Source organism: Pleurodeles waltl, chromosome 3_1 (genome assembly GCF_031143425.1).
Source record: "Pleurodeles waltl isolate 20211129_DDA chromosome 3_1, aPleWal1.hap1.20221129, whole genome shotgun sequence".
NCBI classification, from domain to species: Eukaryota; Metazoa; Chordata; class Amphibia; order Caudata; family Salamandridae; genus Pleurodeles; species Pleurodeles waltl.
This window is the reverse complement of record NC_090440.1, coordinates 1,012,718,347-1,012,733,258: the sequence shown is the minus strand read 5'-3', so window position 1 is coordinate 1,012,733,258 and position 14,912 is coordinate 1,012,718,347. Positions and strand designations below refer to the sequence as shown.

General features: G+C 45.6%; 1 protein-coding gene and 1 long non-coding RNA gene across 4 annotated transcripts in view; one reads left to right on the top strand and one right to left on the bottom strand.

The window, feature by feature from the left end:
• The window catches only part of LOC138284928 (uncharacterized), a 74,621-nt gene extending 69,799 nt beyond the window's left edge, over positions 1-4,822 (bottom strand). Inside the window, exon 1 of the long non-coding RNA XR_011201477.1 lies at positions 4,760-4,822. This is a non-coding gene — a long non-coding RNA (uncharacterized lncRNA). The remainder of the gene's footprint in view (positions 1-4,759) is intronic.
• LOC138284927 (prolyl endopeptidase FAP-like) overlaps positions 3,935-14,912 on the top strand; it is a 551,554-nt gene continuing 540,576 nt past the window's right edge. For 2 of the 3 annotated variants that reach the window (XM_069224257.1, XM_069224258.1), the window contains exons 1-2: positions 3,967-4,098; positions 4,722-4,806. In XM_069224257.1, coding sequence (XP_069080358.1) covers positions 4,093-4,098; positions 4,722-4,806 — 91 coding nt within the window. In that variant the 5' untranslated portion in view covers positions 3,967-4,092. Of the gene's footprint in view, positions 4,099-4,721; positions 4,807-14,912 lie in introns of all 3 variants that reach the window. The other variant, XM_069224259.1, reaches the window with a different exon arrangement.

The window sequence follows — 14,912 nt, the reverse complement described above, 5'->3', positions numbered from 1 at the left end:
TATCCCTTGACAAAGAGAACCTTCTTTCTGCCAACTCTATTTCTTTCAAGACCACCTCCACTGCCTGATTTAAAAAAAAACTCAATGGTGGAAACACGAGGGACAGTGAGCGAGGCGGCAACTTGGTGGACATTACTGTTCTCTTTCCCATGATTATAAACCTTTTGTTAATTCCAGGGACCCCGCTCTACCCTAATCCAGGGAAAATAGCAAGCCCTCTAGCTCAAGCTCCTACAACAAATACATACATCACCCTCAACAGCAGCCCCCCAAGCAAAGTCCCATCAAAGTGCACAACCAAGAACAGTCTTACAGAGACAGTCTCACAGAGAGTCCGATTACACAGAGCAGAAATAATAACTTACTCCGTGAGTCACAAGCCAGGTCTGAGGCAGAGAAAGAGCAGCCCCCGGCAGGACCTTGAGATTGGTAGGTAAGACCCTGAGGGTCTAACACCATGTTTCTTGTTCGAAATAGGGTCTTTGGTTGACAGTCAGGTTACCCCCTGTTCAAGGACCCTCACTCTAGTCAGGGTAAAAGAGAATCACCCTCAGCTAACCCCTGCTTACCCCCTTGGTAGCTTGCCAGAGCAGTAGGCTTAACTCCAGAGTGCTAGGTGTAAAGTATTTGTAAAGTATTTGAACCAGCACACACAGTAATTTAATGAAAACACTACAAAATGACACATCACAGGTTTAGAAAAATAGGACATATTTATCTAAACAAAACAAGACCAAAACTACAAAAATCCACAATACACGAGTCAAGTTATCAATTAAAAAGCAAAAAGAGTCTTTAAGTGGTTTTAAACACACACTAACACTGTTAGCGTGAAAATGTGCCTTGGGTGCGTCAAAAATAACCCCACACGGGCGAGTGTGCATCAAAAAGAGCAAGACCTTGCGTCGTGTCTCCTTTCGGCAGATGCATCGATCCGGGCAGTACTCTCAGGTCTGGGCAGGCCTTACGTTGTTTTTACACGCCCAATGGTGCTTGCGTTGGAAATCCAGCCGCACGATGATCTGAAAACCACGCAGCGCGGGTTGCGATCTCCCAGCCTCCATCAGCGATGCTATCCGTCATTTCTCCTGCTCCGTGCATCGATCTTCAGTCGCATTTCCGGTGAGCGTCGAATTTGAGCTACGGAGCCGGCGGCGTGTCGTTTCTTCAGCCGCAGATCTGAGTCGCATTGATCTTTTCCCCGCACGGCGCTCTGTGCGTGAATTTATTCCTCTTAGGCTTCCAGCTTCTCCTTTCAGGGTCCCAGGAACTGGATGGGCACCACAGGGCAAAGCAGGAGTCTCTCCAGAGACTCAAGGTCCTGGCAGAGAGAAGTCTTTGCTGTCCCTGAGACTTCAAAGAACAGGAGGCAAGCTCTAAATCAAACCCTTGGAGACTTTCACAAGATGGAAGGCACACAAATTCCAGTCTTTGCCCTCTTACTCTGGCAGAAGCAGCAACTGCAGGATAGCTCCGCAAAGCACAGTCACAGGCAGGGCAGCTCTTCTTCCTCAGTTCTTCAGCTCTTCTCCGGGCAGAGGTTCCTCTTGTTTCCAGAAGTGTTGTAAAGTCTGTGGTTTTGGGTACCCTTCTTATTCCCAATTTCTCCTTTGAAGTAGGCCTACTTCAAAGTAAAGTCTCTTTTGAATGTTAAATCCTGCCTTGCCCAGGCCAGGCCCCAGACACTCACCAGGGGGTTAGAGACTGCATTGTGTGAGGGCAGGCACAGTCCTTTCAGGTGTGAGTGACCACTCCTGCCCTCCCTCCCTGCTCAGATGGCTCATCAGGATATGCAGGCTACACCCCAGCTCCCTTTGTGTCACTGTCTAGTGTGAGGTGCAACCAGCCCAACTGTCAAACTGACCCAGACAGGGAATCCACAAACAGGCAGTCACAGAAATGGTATAAGCAAGAAAATGCTCACCTTCTAAAAGTGGCATTTTCAAACACACAATCTTAAAATCAACTTCATTAAAAGATGTATTTTTAAATTGTGAGCTCAGAGACCCCAAACTCGACATGCCCATCTGCTCTCAAAGGGTATCTACACTTTAATCAGATTTAAAGGTAGCCCCCCATGTTAACCTCTGAGAGGAACAGGCCTTGCAACAGTGAAAAACGAATTTAGCAATATTTCACTGTCAGGGCAAATAAAACACATTACTATATGTCCTACCTTATCCCTACACTGCACCCTGCCCTTGTGGCTACCTAGGGCTTACCTTAGGGGTGTCTTACATGTAAGAAAAGGGAAGGTTTAGGCCTGGCAAGTGGGTACACTTGACAACTCGAATTTACAGTTAAAACACTGCACACACAGACACTGCAGTGGCAGGTCTGAAACATGATTACAGAGTTACTTATGGCTGCCACAACCAATGTTGCAGGCCCACTAGTAGCATTTGATTTACAGACCCTGGCACCTCTAGTGCACTTTACTAGGGACTTACTAGTGAATCAAATATGCCAATCATGGATAAGTCAACGACATAGATATTTTGTAAAGGAGCACTTGAACATTAGCACTGGTTAGCAGTGGTAAAGTGCCCAGTGTGACAAAAACAGAAAAATCAGAGTCCAGCACACATCAACAACCTGGGGAACAGAGGGAAAAAGTTAAGGGAGACCACGCCAAGGATGAAAAGTCTAACACTCCTGCCGGACGAGCCAAGGGGGTGGCCCCGCCACACCTCTTCCTGTCACTGATGGGTGCAGGACGGCCCTGCCCTTGGCCCAAGCTTAGCCCTGGTGTGCCCCATGCTGCGGGGTAAGCCGGGACAATTTATGTGTGAGGATGAGTGCTGGTTATGCGGGTGTGGCGACTCCTGTCGTGATGTAGACTGGGGCCCCTAGTCACCTTGGACCAGGCAAAGTCAAAATCTCCTACAAATGCTCCCACACTTTGGGGGAAGCTGAGGCAATTTATGCACTGGGAAGTGTGCTGGTTGTGTGAACGTGGCAACTTCTGTCACGATGTAGATTGTAGCCCGTAGTCACTCTGGGCCAAGCAAACTCAAAATCTCCTGCAAAGTCTGTTACGTTTGATTGCTAATGAAATTGCATGAAGATGTTATGCATCTAATCTGTGATAATGACCCATTACATTCCATCACTGTGCCTTAGTATATCTTCCTATGTTTTGAATTTGGATGCAATTACCTGTAGAGCTATAGCACTGAGCAATTCGATCAATTTTTCAAGAAGATCATCATGAGACCAACAATTTTTGTAAAGAAAAAGTTGAAGCAACATCTGCAATATCATTAATTTTAAACCATACTGACTTCCAGAATTGCAGTGCTGAGAAAAACACCTATTGACCTAACCCAAAAATCATCGTTGTGTACAACTTATCAGTAATAATTTCATCCATTCAGGCATCTAACCAACTGTGTCCATGTGTGCTTCTATCCATTTGTGTCCCTATGTGAGCTGCCTGTGTCAGTATATCAGTATCTGGTTCTGGTCTGTGTGCATATGTGTCCCTGTGTGTGTTTTCTATGTACATATTCACACATATCGCACACAGAAATATGTCCAGTACAACAAAGAATATATAAACCTATAAAAGCCAGAATTACTAGCCTTGCCAATGCCGTTATTTACAGCAATGAAACATCATCACATTAACCATTTCCCTTACCTGCTCTATAATAGATCACAATCTTCAAATTATAAACCCGGACAGTTAAATTATTAACTGCAGACTTGCAGACTGACGCCTCAAACCTGCAGTTTCTATTAAAACAACGTGCTTTCAAAATACAACTAAAATGAAATACATATTAACCGTATTGTTGGGTCAGTTTAACTGGACGTTTGGAGGGAATTAGGTTACGTCTTCGGTGGGTGGACTGCTCTGAATCCTTTATTTTAAGTGCCACCCACGCATCCTTGCCAAGAACTTCCCCTAAAGTCTGTTTCTAATTTTCTACGGAACCTGAAAGTCAGAGTTTCGAGTATGCAGAGAAGTCTGAAGAGGGATCAGCCCTTACGGTAAAATCGCGAGCGGACTGTGCATTTACCGGCTTCCATTCCGTCAACAAGTCGTTTACAGAAACGAAAAGTTCTCCTTTCTCTGCATGTTTAAAAATGAAGGTCAGTTTTCTTCAAATTGTTCTATAATTGCTTTTAAATATGCTAGCATGATGTTTAGTGGGACTGTATGCTGTTGCATTTGAGCCTAGTGCTGCTATGCTAAAAAAAGCGAATGCTAACCATTACAGGACCTGTGCTGGAGTTGTGTGTGTGTGTGTCTATATATATATATATATATATATATATATATATATATATATATATTTATATATATATATATATAAACACGTATTTCGAAATTGTTTTCACGCAATTACAAATTTCAAAAATCATTTTGCACTCAGTCTGTGTTCACGTTACAGCTTAGACAGATCAAAGCTTTTCAACGCCTCCTCGGAGATAGAAACCGCTATGTACATGCAATTTCAAATCCACTAAAACGCGAGTTCTTTGGCGCTGCATTTTCTCAGCTTGATTTCGATATTGACAACGTGCGCTTCAGCCCAGAGTCTGATGCCATGTCTACTTGTCTGCCGCACGTTGCCCTTACACTCGCGTTCTGTTCCGGTTCTAACTGGCCATTTATACGAAACCACGCCAAAGAGCGCATGCGTTTTATAATGTGCTCATGCATGGTTTTTGAACAGTTCATTCCAACCACTTCCCTTTATACTTTTCCGCAGACCCAACAGAAAATCTTACTGGGAGCGATCGCACTTACCGTGGTCACGATATTAGCTGTGTGCATTGGAGTACTGGTGTCAAGTGGTAAGTTACGTCCCGGGTTCCACGCTTACTGTGATACCACTGGGAAGACTCGTGCACAGCTGCGGTTCTGAACTCCGAAAGTATAACGTACTATTTTCCTCCTAAATTAAGCGCTGTTGAGGTTTGGCTTTATCATGTTTTAGGAATGTTGGCATATAGTGAGGGTATTACAACAGTCTACACTCCGGGGAAAACACGCCACGAAGAGCAGATGAAAGTTAAAAAAACACGGGCGTTGACCGTACTTTTTCAAAAAGTCGTGGCCTAGGTCGCATTTTAAAATATTTAGTTTCCAATCCATACAATTTTTCTGTCGCACCTCTTAAATTTCACCTTCCCTCGTCATTTGTGCTCATCAATCATGGCTCTCAGGGTGAATTTCCACTCTCGGGCCTCACTTTGAAATGGGGCTGAGATATCTTCATAAGTCAACAAAAGAGCTTGCAAACACATTATTACATATTTATGGATGCACCTGTGTTTTGGCCTCTAACTCTTCATTGACTTGTGAGAATTTAACTTCCACGCACGTTTCCAATGTCCCATAACAATCAATAAAATGCAATTCATGCTACTGGAAAATCAACCTTAACCACATCCTTAAAAAAAAATTATAGAATTATGAAGGGGAGTCAGGGACTAATGGGGAATTCTTTAATGAGCAGTTTTGAGTTGCTACCAGTAGTTAATGAGAACAAAGATCAAGTTGTCTCTGATGTTGCCCTGAACCCCGAGGTAAAAACATCCCTGTAGTTCACGTTTTACTCCTCTTCAATTTTATTTTATGTATGGCCCCATAATCACCTGCTACCTGCTTTCAACTGCCAAAAGAGTGGTGGGAGAGTCATACATAACATGTGGTGTGGTGTTGAATTATGTGACATGATGTTGAATTCTGTGGTGTGGATTGGATGTATGTGGTGTGCAGTGAAATCATGTGTTGTGGAGTGGCCTTACGTGATTTGCTGTGGAATTATGTGGTGTGGATTGGAATTGTGTGTAATTGAATTTTGTTGTGTGGAAATGTGTGGTGTTGAGTGGAATTATATGGCCTGGTGTGGAGTGTATTTATATGGAGTGTTGCTATGTGGTGTGGAGTGGATTTATGTGGAGTTGAATCATGTGACATGATGTGGTATTATGTGGAGTGTCATTATGTTGAGTGGTATGGAATTCTGTGGTGCTGATTTGTGTGGCATTTTGTGGAATTATGTGACACAGTGTAATGTGGAATTATGTGGAGTGGAATTATGTGGCATGGTACACAGGTGAGCTGCATTTTGGGGAGTTTAATTATGTGTTTTGTATGTGAGTGTATGTATGTGATTTAGGTCTGTGGCTTAGAGTGTAATTATGTAGCGTGGAGTGGAATTGTGTATAGTGGAATTATCTGGAGTTGAATTGTGTTGCATGGAGTGTAATTATGTGGAATGGAGTGGAGTGGAATTATGTGAAGTGGAGTGGTATTATGTAAAATGGAATTATGAGGCAGGAAGCGGAGTTGAAATATGTGGAGTTGAATTTGTTGGATTGTAATTATGAGGCATGGTGCAGAATGATGTGGAGTGGAAGGTTGTGGAGTGGAACTGTGTGGCCTGGAATTGTGAGATGGTGAAATGTGTTGTGTGGAGTGGAATTATGCGGTGTGGAATTTGCAATATTGAATTGCGTGGCTCTTAATTGTGCGACATCGTGTTGAATTATGTGAAGCTGAATTATGTAGATTGTAATTATGTGGCACAGAGTGCAGTTTAATTATCGGTAGTAGCATTGTGTGGCATGGAGTCAAATTATATGGAATGGACAGGGATCGGGTGGCGGGTGGGTGAAAAGAAAGAGGGACGCCCCGGGGGCAGATGGATTCAAATGCATGCTTCCCAGTGCCAAAATAAACGGCGGCATCAATGTATACATGTTTATCTGCCATCTTCATATGTTATGTTTCTTAGCAGCGCTTAAAGCAAGCCATTGTTTATACAAATATTAATACCCACCATCTTTAAACTGGCACCCACTTCATTTATCTCAGAAGAGTGAAAGGCTCAGTTCCCCCTTTCAAATTTTGAACTCCAGTACCTATGAAGCTGTGACCTGCGTGTCACAAATGTATCTCAGGCACCGACTTCTTAACCCAGAACTATTCGTTTTGCATTATACTGAGGTTTTCCGCCCAGTCACCTGAAATTTGTTAGTGCTGGCTTCATTGGATGATTGCATGAAAATTGCATTACCCTTTCCTTCCACAAACCAGAGGTCGGAGTGCATTAAAAAACGAATGCGAAACGTGACCTTAAGTCCATTGTGGGTGGTCGGGGAGCGCGGCAGTGAGGTCAACAGGCAAGGATGTGTAGAGACTGCTTGTAGAAACAGGCCGGGATAAAGACCCCGTGCAGAGACAACTGTAGGGACCAGTGGAGGACGACTTCTCTGCAAAATGAGACGTTTTGCGGAGAAGGGGTTAATATTGACAGCTCTAGTGAATGCGATTTCCTAGTGAGGAGTGATAACACACATGGATGGATACGGGGGACCGGAGAGTGTTTATAAAGAAAGAAAACAGCTGTTTTTCAGTGGTAACGGTTCACAATATCTCGAGGCGTGAGCGGATAGACGGCTCTTCTAGAAACAGGTGTGTGAGAGAAAGCGAGAGAATAGAGAAGTGCTACATTTAGACATAGGAGGAAAGTCAGTGTCTCTGAACACAGTTGTAGAAGGATACAGTTTCAGAGAACAGAAGTAGAGAGAGGCACGTCCTAGAGATGAGTTAGATCGCCTCTGCCTCTGAGGACAAGCCTCGAGAGAAATAGAGAGAGAGAGAAAGCTGCTTCTAAAGAAAACAGGAGAAAGACAACTAAGGTCGTCAGAGATTGCGTCCACCTAGGGCAGCGTTTCCCAACCTTTTGACTTCTGTGGAACCCGGGGACCCCCGCTGAATCATTATTGGAATCTGGGGACCCCCCACTGAGCCATTACTGAAAGCTGAAGACCTAATTTGTTAATAATATTGAATTTTTTAAGCAGTCGCGAACCCCCAGAGGAGGTTTTGCGGACCCCCAGGGGTCCCCGGACCACAGGTTGGGAACCACTGACCAAGGGCATATAGCTAGACACAGGTGTGGAAGGGGGCACTTTTAGAAACAGGAGTAAATGCAGTCCTTTTAAAGACGGGGAAAGGAGAAATTGCTTATAGAGATAGGGCAGATAGAACTGTCTTTTTGAAACTGGGTGGAGAGAGACTGCTTCTAGAAACAGGATGGATACTCTTTTTGCTCCTTGACACAGCAGTGCTAGAGTAAGACTGCACCAAGAAAGATGGGAGGTACACTGTTCTAGAGTAAGGTAGACAGAGCTTCCTCATGCATGCATCACTAGAGTCCTTCTAAAGCAGTGGTCTCCAAACGTTTTAATGCCGTGCCCCCCCAGTTGAAAAATAAAAATCATTGGGCCCCCTTAGATTTTTTCACAAATATTATGTAAAGATGGCAATGTTTAAATATGTCTAGATGTATTTAAACATTGCAGTTAAGTACTGTTAACTTTAAAAAAATGCAATAACATGTTTCTGCTTAAAACAAAACAGTTATCTGTGTGTGCTTCTTTTGACCAGAGCCTGGCGTCCCCTCTGGGATCACTTGAGGCCCCCCTAGGCCCGCCCCCCAGTCTGTAGACCTCTGTTCTAGAGACACCGCTGCACAGTGATATGGGAACTGCGTAGAGAGAAAAGGGTAGGAAGAGACTATTCTCAACCTAAGCAGAGTGGGATGCAACCCTGCATGTGTGGTAAACTGACGGTTCCTAGGGGCAGTGTACTAAGAGGGCGCTGATGAGAGTATACCTTCCCAGGTATTCCATGCACTCAGACTGTTGCAGAGTGCTTCACCAGCAGGGAGTTTCTACTCTTTCCTTGGTGATCCACAAGTGAACATCCTCCGGCTGAGACACACTGCTATACCGGGACTGAAAATGTTCTGCGGAGCCAGACTGAGCCTGTGTCTAATGGAAGAGAGCGGCTGTTGGACGTATAGCCGGAAACTCAGACAGCCAATGCCGGGAGCCCGGAGGGGTCTGCCACTGCTTGGGAAAAACCGCCAAATGTTCAAATCATCCAATAAAATAATGGGAAATTAAGAGTCAGAGAGGTCTGAAAGAGGAGGGGAGAATACTAAAATAGATGAGAGACAGAGAGCAATCTTTAGCACTTAGAACACTTTGACAGTTCTTGTGAATAGCAGATGCCACAAAGCGTGTGCCAGCCACAGTAAATGGAACCGAATCAGGAAGAGAAAACCAGTGAAGCATGGCCGGCTCCAGAGGGGTCTTCAGGATAAAATAAACAGCCAGGTTTACTGCCATGGAAAAAAGCAGCTGCTCATTAACAATGCATGCACACAAATTAAAATGAAAAAATAAAAGGTAGCACGCAGGCTTCCAATGCACTTGCTGTGTGCAAAATGAATGAGCAACAGAATACATTCTTGACTCCCCTGCAGTGCAGCCTGAGTGTGATTCCCACACAGGGCTGTTCTACTGCCTGCACAGGCCTTGGGATACATTTCACAGGCAACACTCGACTTGTCAACTGTGTATGGAGACATGAGGAAAAAAATCCACTCACTTTGAAGTCAGACAAAGAAAAGAACGTCTGACATTTGATCTCCAGAATTACAGGCCAATTTACAGAAGACCTGGAGGGAATGCGTGAGCGTCTCTTAGACAAAGAAGAAAGTAGTTAATTAAACACATGCTAAAATGGGGCCCAGTGTATTTATATGGCACTTAGTCCCCGCTCTAGGGGACAGCTAAACAGAGAAAGAGGGATGACAACTGCACGCCCTGTACGAATGGGGAGAAATAATATGAGAGTGATAATGGAGCCAGCAAATGTGAAGCCTATGAGTGGGCTGAAGCCCAGAAAGTAGATATAGCAAGACTCAAAGAGACAGAGCAGGCACTGTCTAGCGAAGACTTAGGGGGTGATTCCAACTCTGGCGGGACAGAAACCACCATTTGGCCGCCATGCGGCCAAATTTCCGCGGTCCCCATTCCAACATTCCCGCTGGGCCGGCGGGCGCTAACTAAGTTAGCGCCCGCCGGCCCAGCAGGAATGAGGCCACAACACAGGAGCCGGCTCCGAATGGAGCCGGCTCCTGTGTTGCGGCGGTGCGACGGGTGCAGTTGCACCCTTCGCGCTTTTCACTGTCTGCTAGGCAGACAGTGAAAAGCTGGCCGGGGCCCTGTTAGGGGGCCCCAGGACACCCCTTACCGCCAGCCTCTTCCTGGCGGTGAAAACCGCCAGAAACAGGCTGGCGGTACGGGGGTCAGAATCCCCAGGGCAGCGCTGCCTGCAGCGCTGCTCTGGCGGATTCTCCCAGCCGGGGCAAAAACGGTGGAATACCGCCGGCCCCGGCAGGGCGACCGCGGCTTTACCGCCGCGGTCAGAATGCTATTTGAAGCACCGCCAGCCTGTTGGCGGTGCTTCCGTCATTCGTGACCGTGGCGGTCCAAGACCGCCAGGGTCAGAATGACCCCCTAAATCTGGTCTACTGTTGACCCTTGTCACTCTCTGTGCCTTCCGCTCCTCACCAAGTTGTGCTCTGTACTCTCCTTCACTTTCAGAAAGCCATGCTGTTTACTTTCCAACACTGTCACGGAGCTCTGTCAGAGCACCCTAGAATTCTTTTTATGAGATAACTATTTTCTTTTGTCCTCATATGCCAACTGACTCAGCGTGCCACATCCTGAAGTCTCCATTGACTGTCTGTCATTTTCATTGCAAAATCTCAGAAGTGGCAAAAAACGAAAAATGGAAGGGGGGAGCCCTCATTAGCCGCCTCAAGTCAGCAAGTTAGGCTTAATCATAGGCCTAGCGAAAAGTCAGGGTTGCTCTTTCTTAGTAAAATGTATGCTGCCCAGAGATCTTCCATCTTTCTGCTGCTCTTATAATGCAGATCTAATTTATACACTTTGTCCACTGATTTCACCCAGCACCTAAGAGCAGGGGAGTGGGCTTCAGCCAGTTTACACAAATATCCCTCTTTGCCAACAAAACGAGATAAAAATCAGGCATTTCGGTCTGCCTGATGTTCACAAATTTGACTGAAAATTAATCCCATTCAGGAGGGGGGACACTGTCATTTCTTCTCCAAGAACCCCAGACATCACTCCCAACCCATTGTTCCAAAAGATGCTCAACCTGGGGCAGGACACAGCCATGTAAATATCATCCACCTTTTCTCCCTGCATTTATTACAACAGGGGAGAGCACCCATAGCAAATTTCACCTGTTCCTTCGGAGTTAGGTATATACTGTGCCTGGTAAAAGATGATTTTTCCTAAGCAGTGCTGATTTGACAATAGAGGAAAGAAGGGGTAAAGAGGATTGGCAAATGTCGGGATAATTATCTACTGGCTGATAACAAACCCAAGGATGGATAGGTATTTTACATTGCTCCTCATCTGCCTTCACCAGCTCCTAACACAAGACAGAAATGTATTTTTTTTTATTGGCTTGGGGTACTGTAGCCTGGCCTCCATTGTACATCTCACCCTCCCATCTCATTTATGCCTAAGACCCCACGAAGCCACCTGCAAGTCTTTATACCATGATAATGTGACCTTAGTTTCTCTCCCAGCGCCTCCCATGAGATCACACCAATGCCTTCTCATATTTGGCCCCATAGATTAATACCCACTTCAATCAATGGGATACTTGGCTTATCCAGCAAAAAATAAGGCGTGCCCGGGGAATTCCAAACTGGGGCAAACTCTGAGTAATAAGCAATTCCCAGGTTTTTCCTCCTGCAATTCCAAACATCAAGAAAACCCTGCAACACTTTCAGCCACACCTTCTTGAAGTACTTCTAGTCCCTAAATGTATACTGGAAACCAACTGCCCAATTGGATTCAACAGCCCCACGTAGATTCTGCCCCTGCTAGAGTCATCGGGGCTCCCCAAAAGCATTCTACAGTTCCTAAATTGAAAGGAGGGACAGTCAAGGAAACATCACAATGAGGGGAGGGAAGTCTAGCACGTTTTCAGCTAGATCACATGGGGTGGGGCATCATCCCAATTGTGGCTGGAAAGACTTCTGCATTTAAACTTAAATTGCCCAAACTTCAACCTACTTATAGTCCACCTGCCTGAGCAAATGATTTTAAAATCCTAAACTATATTTATACCCACATTTTCCAAATAATAATAGGTACTCCCCTAGTGAGCAAGGATTAATCAGAACTTTACAGTGTTATGTATCTACGTTTGATCTTTAAAAAGTTCCCCACACTGTGTGCAGAAAGATGCACCTCTTACAGACCAATATAGTTTGCCTGCCATCTTTCAGATACTGACAGATCACTCTTTGTCTCTCTCAACAGTGGTGGTCATTAACATTCTATGTCAAGATTGACATTTCCCCAGTGAGGCTTCGCTAGAGGAACTGAATTCGCTAAGGGCCAGCCACAGGGAGGCAGACACCAGGCTATGTAAGCATGATTACAGACATTTCATGGTGCAACAACACACATAAGGAGACAGGTCAGGTAGATTATTGACATGGCTGATTCGCCAACCATCGCAATCCTCACTTATAGGTGCGATTCGATTGCATTCAGGTAACATCATCAACACTCAGGTGGAAATTAATGAGGCCTTCTTTACATACTACCGCTCCTTATATACGCCTCCTCCCCCACCAACTGAACAGCAATTGGCTGAACTACTGTCATTAGTCCCCCAAAACCAACAAATTACTGACAACGCAGACACACTTGAAAGCCCCATTACCATAGAAGAAATACACCTAGCTCTGTCACAAATGGCACGTAGCAAAACCCCTGGCTCAGATGGCCTGCCAGTAGAGTATTTTAACTCTCATGCTACCCACCACGTGCAACCACTTCTAGAGGTGTTGAATGAAGCGCGTAACAAGATGCAATTACCTGATTCCATGTGCGAAGCCCTGATAGTCGTGCTCCCAAAGACGGGCCGCAACCCTTTCGACGTCAGATCATATAGACCACTCTCCCTATTAAATTCGGACTGTAAACTTCTAGGGAAAATCCTAGAAAATAGGTTGCTCCCCTACCTACCAAATTTAATATACACTGATCAGTCTGAATTCATCCCAGGGAGAAGCACCTTCTTAAATATCAGAAGATTAATCAGCATAATGCACAATGTCACAAAGGTAGAAGCGGTGGCCCTATCCCTAGACATAGAAAAGACATTTGACACACTGAGCTGGGACTTCCTCATGTGCACACTTGGAGCGCTAGGATTTGGACACGGCTTCATCAGATGGATCAAAACACTATACTCCAAACCCACAGCTTGAGTCAAAACAGGACAAGTTATCTCTGAAGCATTCCCAATAGGCAGAGGCACTAGGCAAGGGTGCCCGCTATCTCCCTTACTATTTGCTATAGCCAGGGAGCCACTAGCAATCAAGCTCCGAAGCTACGCCCACATATGGGGCATCCCAGAATCCAATACACACCACATCATATCCCTATATGCGGACAACACCCTAATTTATCTGCGCAATCACACCACTTCCATGGCGGGGGTGATGTCAATACTGGACACCTTTGCACTCGCCTCCGGCTTACGAATTAACTGGTCCAAGTCAAGTATTTTCCCCCTTACTCCCATAGCAAATGATTTGCACATGGCATTGCCTCAATACCAATTACCATGGTCACATACAACCTTTAAATACTTAGGGATACAAATTTACCATTCCATAGTCGACCTGGAAGAGGGCAATCTTGACAGAATTCTCAGATCTACCTGAGGCTCACTGACGTTTTGGAGCTTGCTCCCCCTATCCCCTATGGGTTGGGTAGCCATAGCCAAAATGCTCATCCTCCAGAGGTTTTTATATTACTTCACCGCACTCCCGATATTTCTGCCACGCTCGTTCTTTTACAAGCTGCACTCCCTACTGACTGACCTGCTCTGGGGAAAAGAAAGGCGCAGAGTAGCTTTATCCATAACACAATACCCACAAGATGCAGGAGGATTGGGCATGCCAAATTTCAAACTATATTACGCTGCTGCTCAGCTACAATGGCCAACCATGTGGCTCAGTGAGTCCCTCCTTCCAGAAAGCAAAGCGATGCGTGAACACACAGCACCACAATTGATTCTAACCTCACTATTGGCTGGCCCTCCCCGCCCACTGAAAAAGTCTATACTGTTGGACGTAGCCAGATCTTGCTGGCATAGATACATCCAAGGCAAGGCCCCCTCGCCTCCTTATTCCCCCCTTGCTACCACTGATTCAACTACCGGGAGCCCAAAAACGTTCACTACATCATGATACACGTGACATGAGACTATTAAACGTGGGGGATTATTATTCAAGCTCCACAACACGCACTTTTGAGGAACTAGTGACTGACGGGGTCACTCATTCTGGGGCCTTCCTGACATACAGTGCAATCAAAAGACTATTCAATAACTTATGGGGGCTCGGCAACGCTGAGCCACGAGAATCCCAACTGCTCACTGCAATCCTCACGATAGGCAACACAAAAGGCATCATAACTAAACTATATAAAGTGCTCCTAGAAGAGTCTTGCTCGGACTTGACACATGCTAAATCCCGCTGAGATGCCGTCCTTTCTATACCATTATCTCAGAAAACCTGGGCCGCAGCTCTCACTACGATCAAGAACGTATCCCGCAATACTAGATTGCGATACACCCAATTAAACTACATTCATCACTCCTATCTATCCCCGGCCCGCATTAATAAAACATATCCGAACTCAAACCCAGCATGCCCTAGGTGTGCCACCCCAACAGCAGACTTCTACCACATGGTCTGGAGCTGCCACCCAGTAAACACGGCCTGGCAGCGTATTACTGATACCACAGCAGACATCGTCGCTCATACTCTCGCACCCATACCGGAATAATGTTAATCGTGCTAAAGGTGACAAACACCTTCACAGATTCATAGATCTTGCCTTTGTAGTTTACAAGCGCCTGATTGCCACGCACTAGAAGGCCCCACATGCCCCACCATACTCCGCCTGGCTCCGCGACCTACACAGTCGCTCGCAAGCAGAGGCTCAGACATTACGCCAGCTACAACACAAGG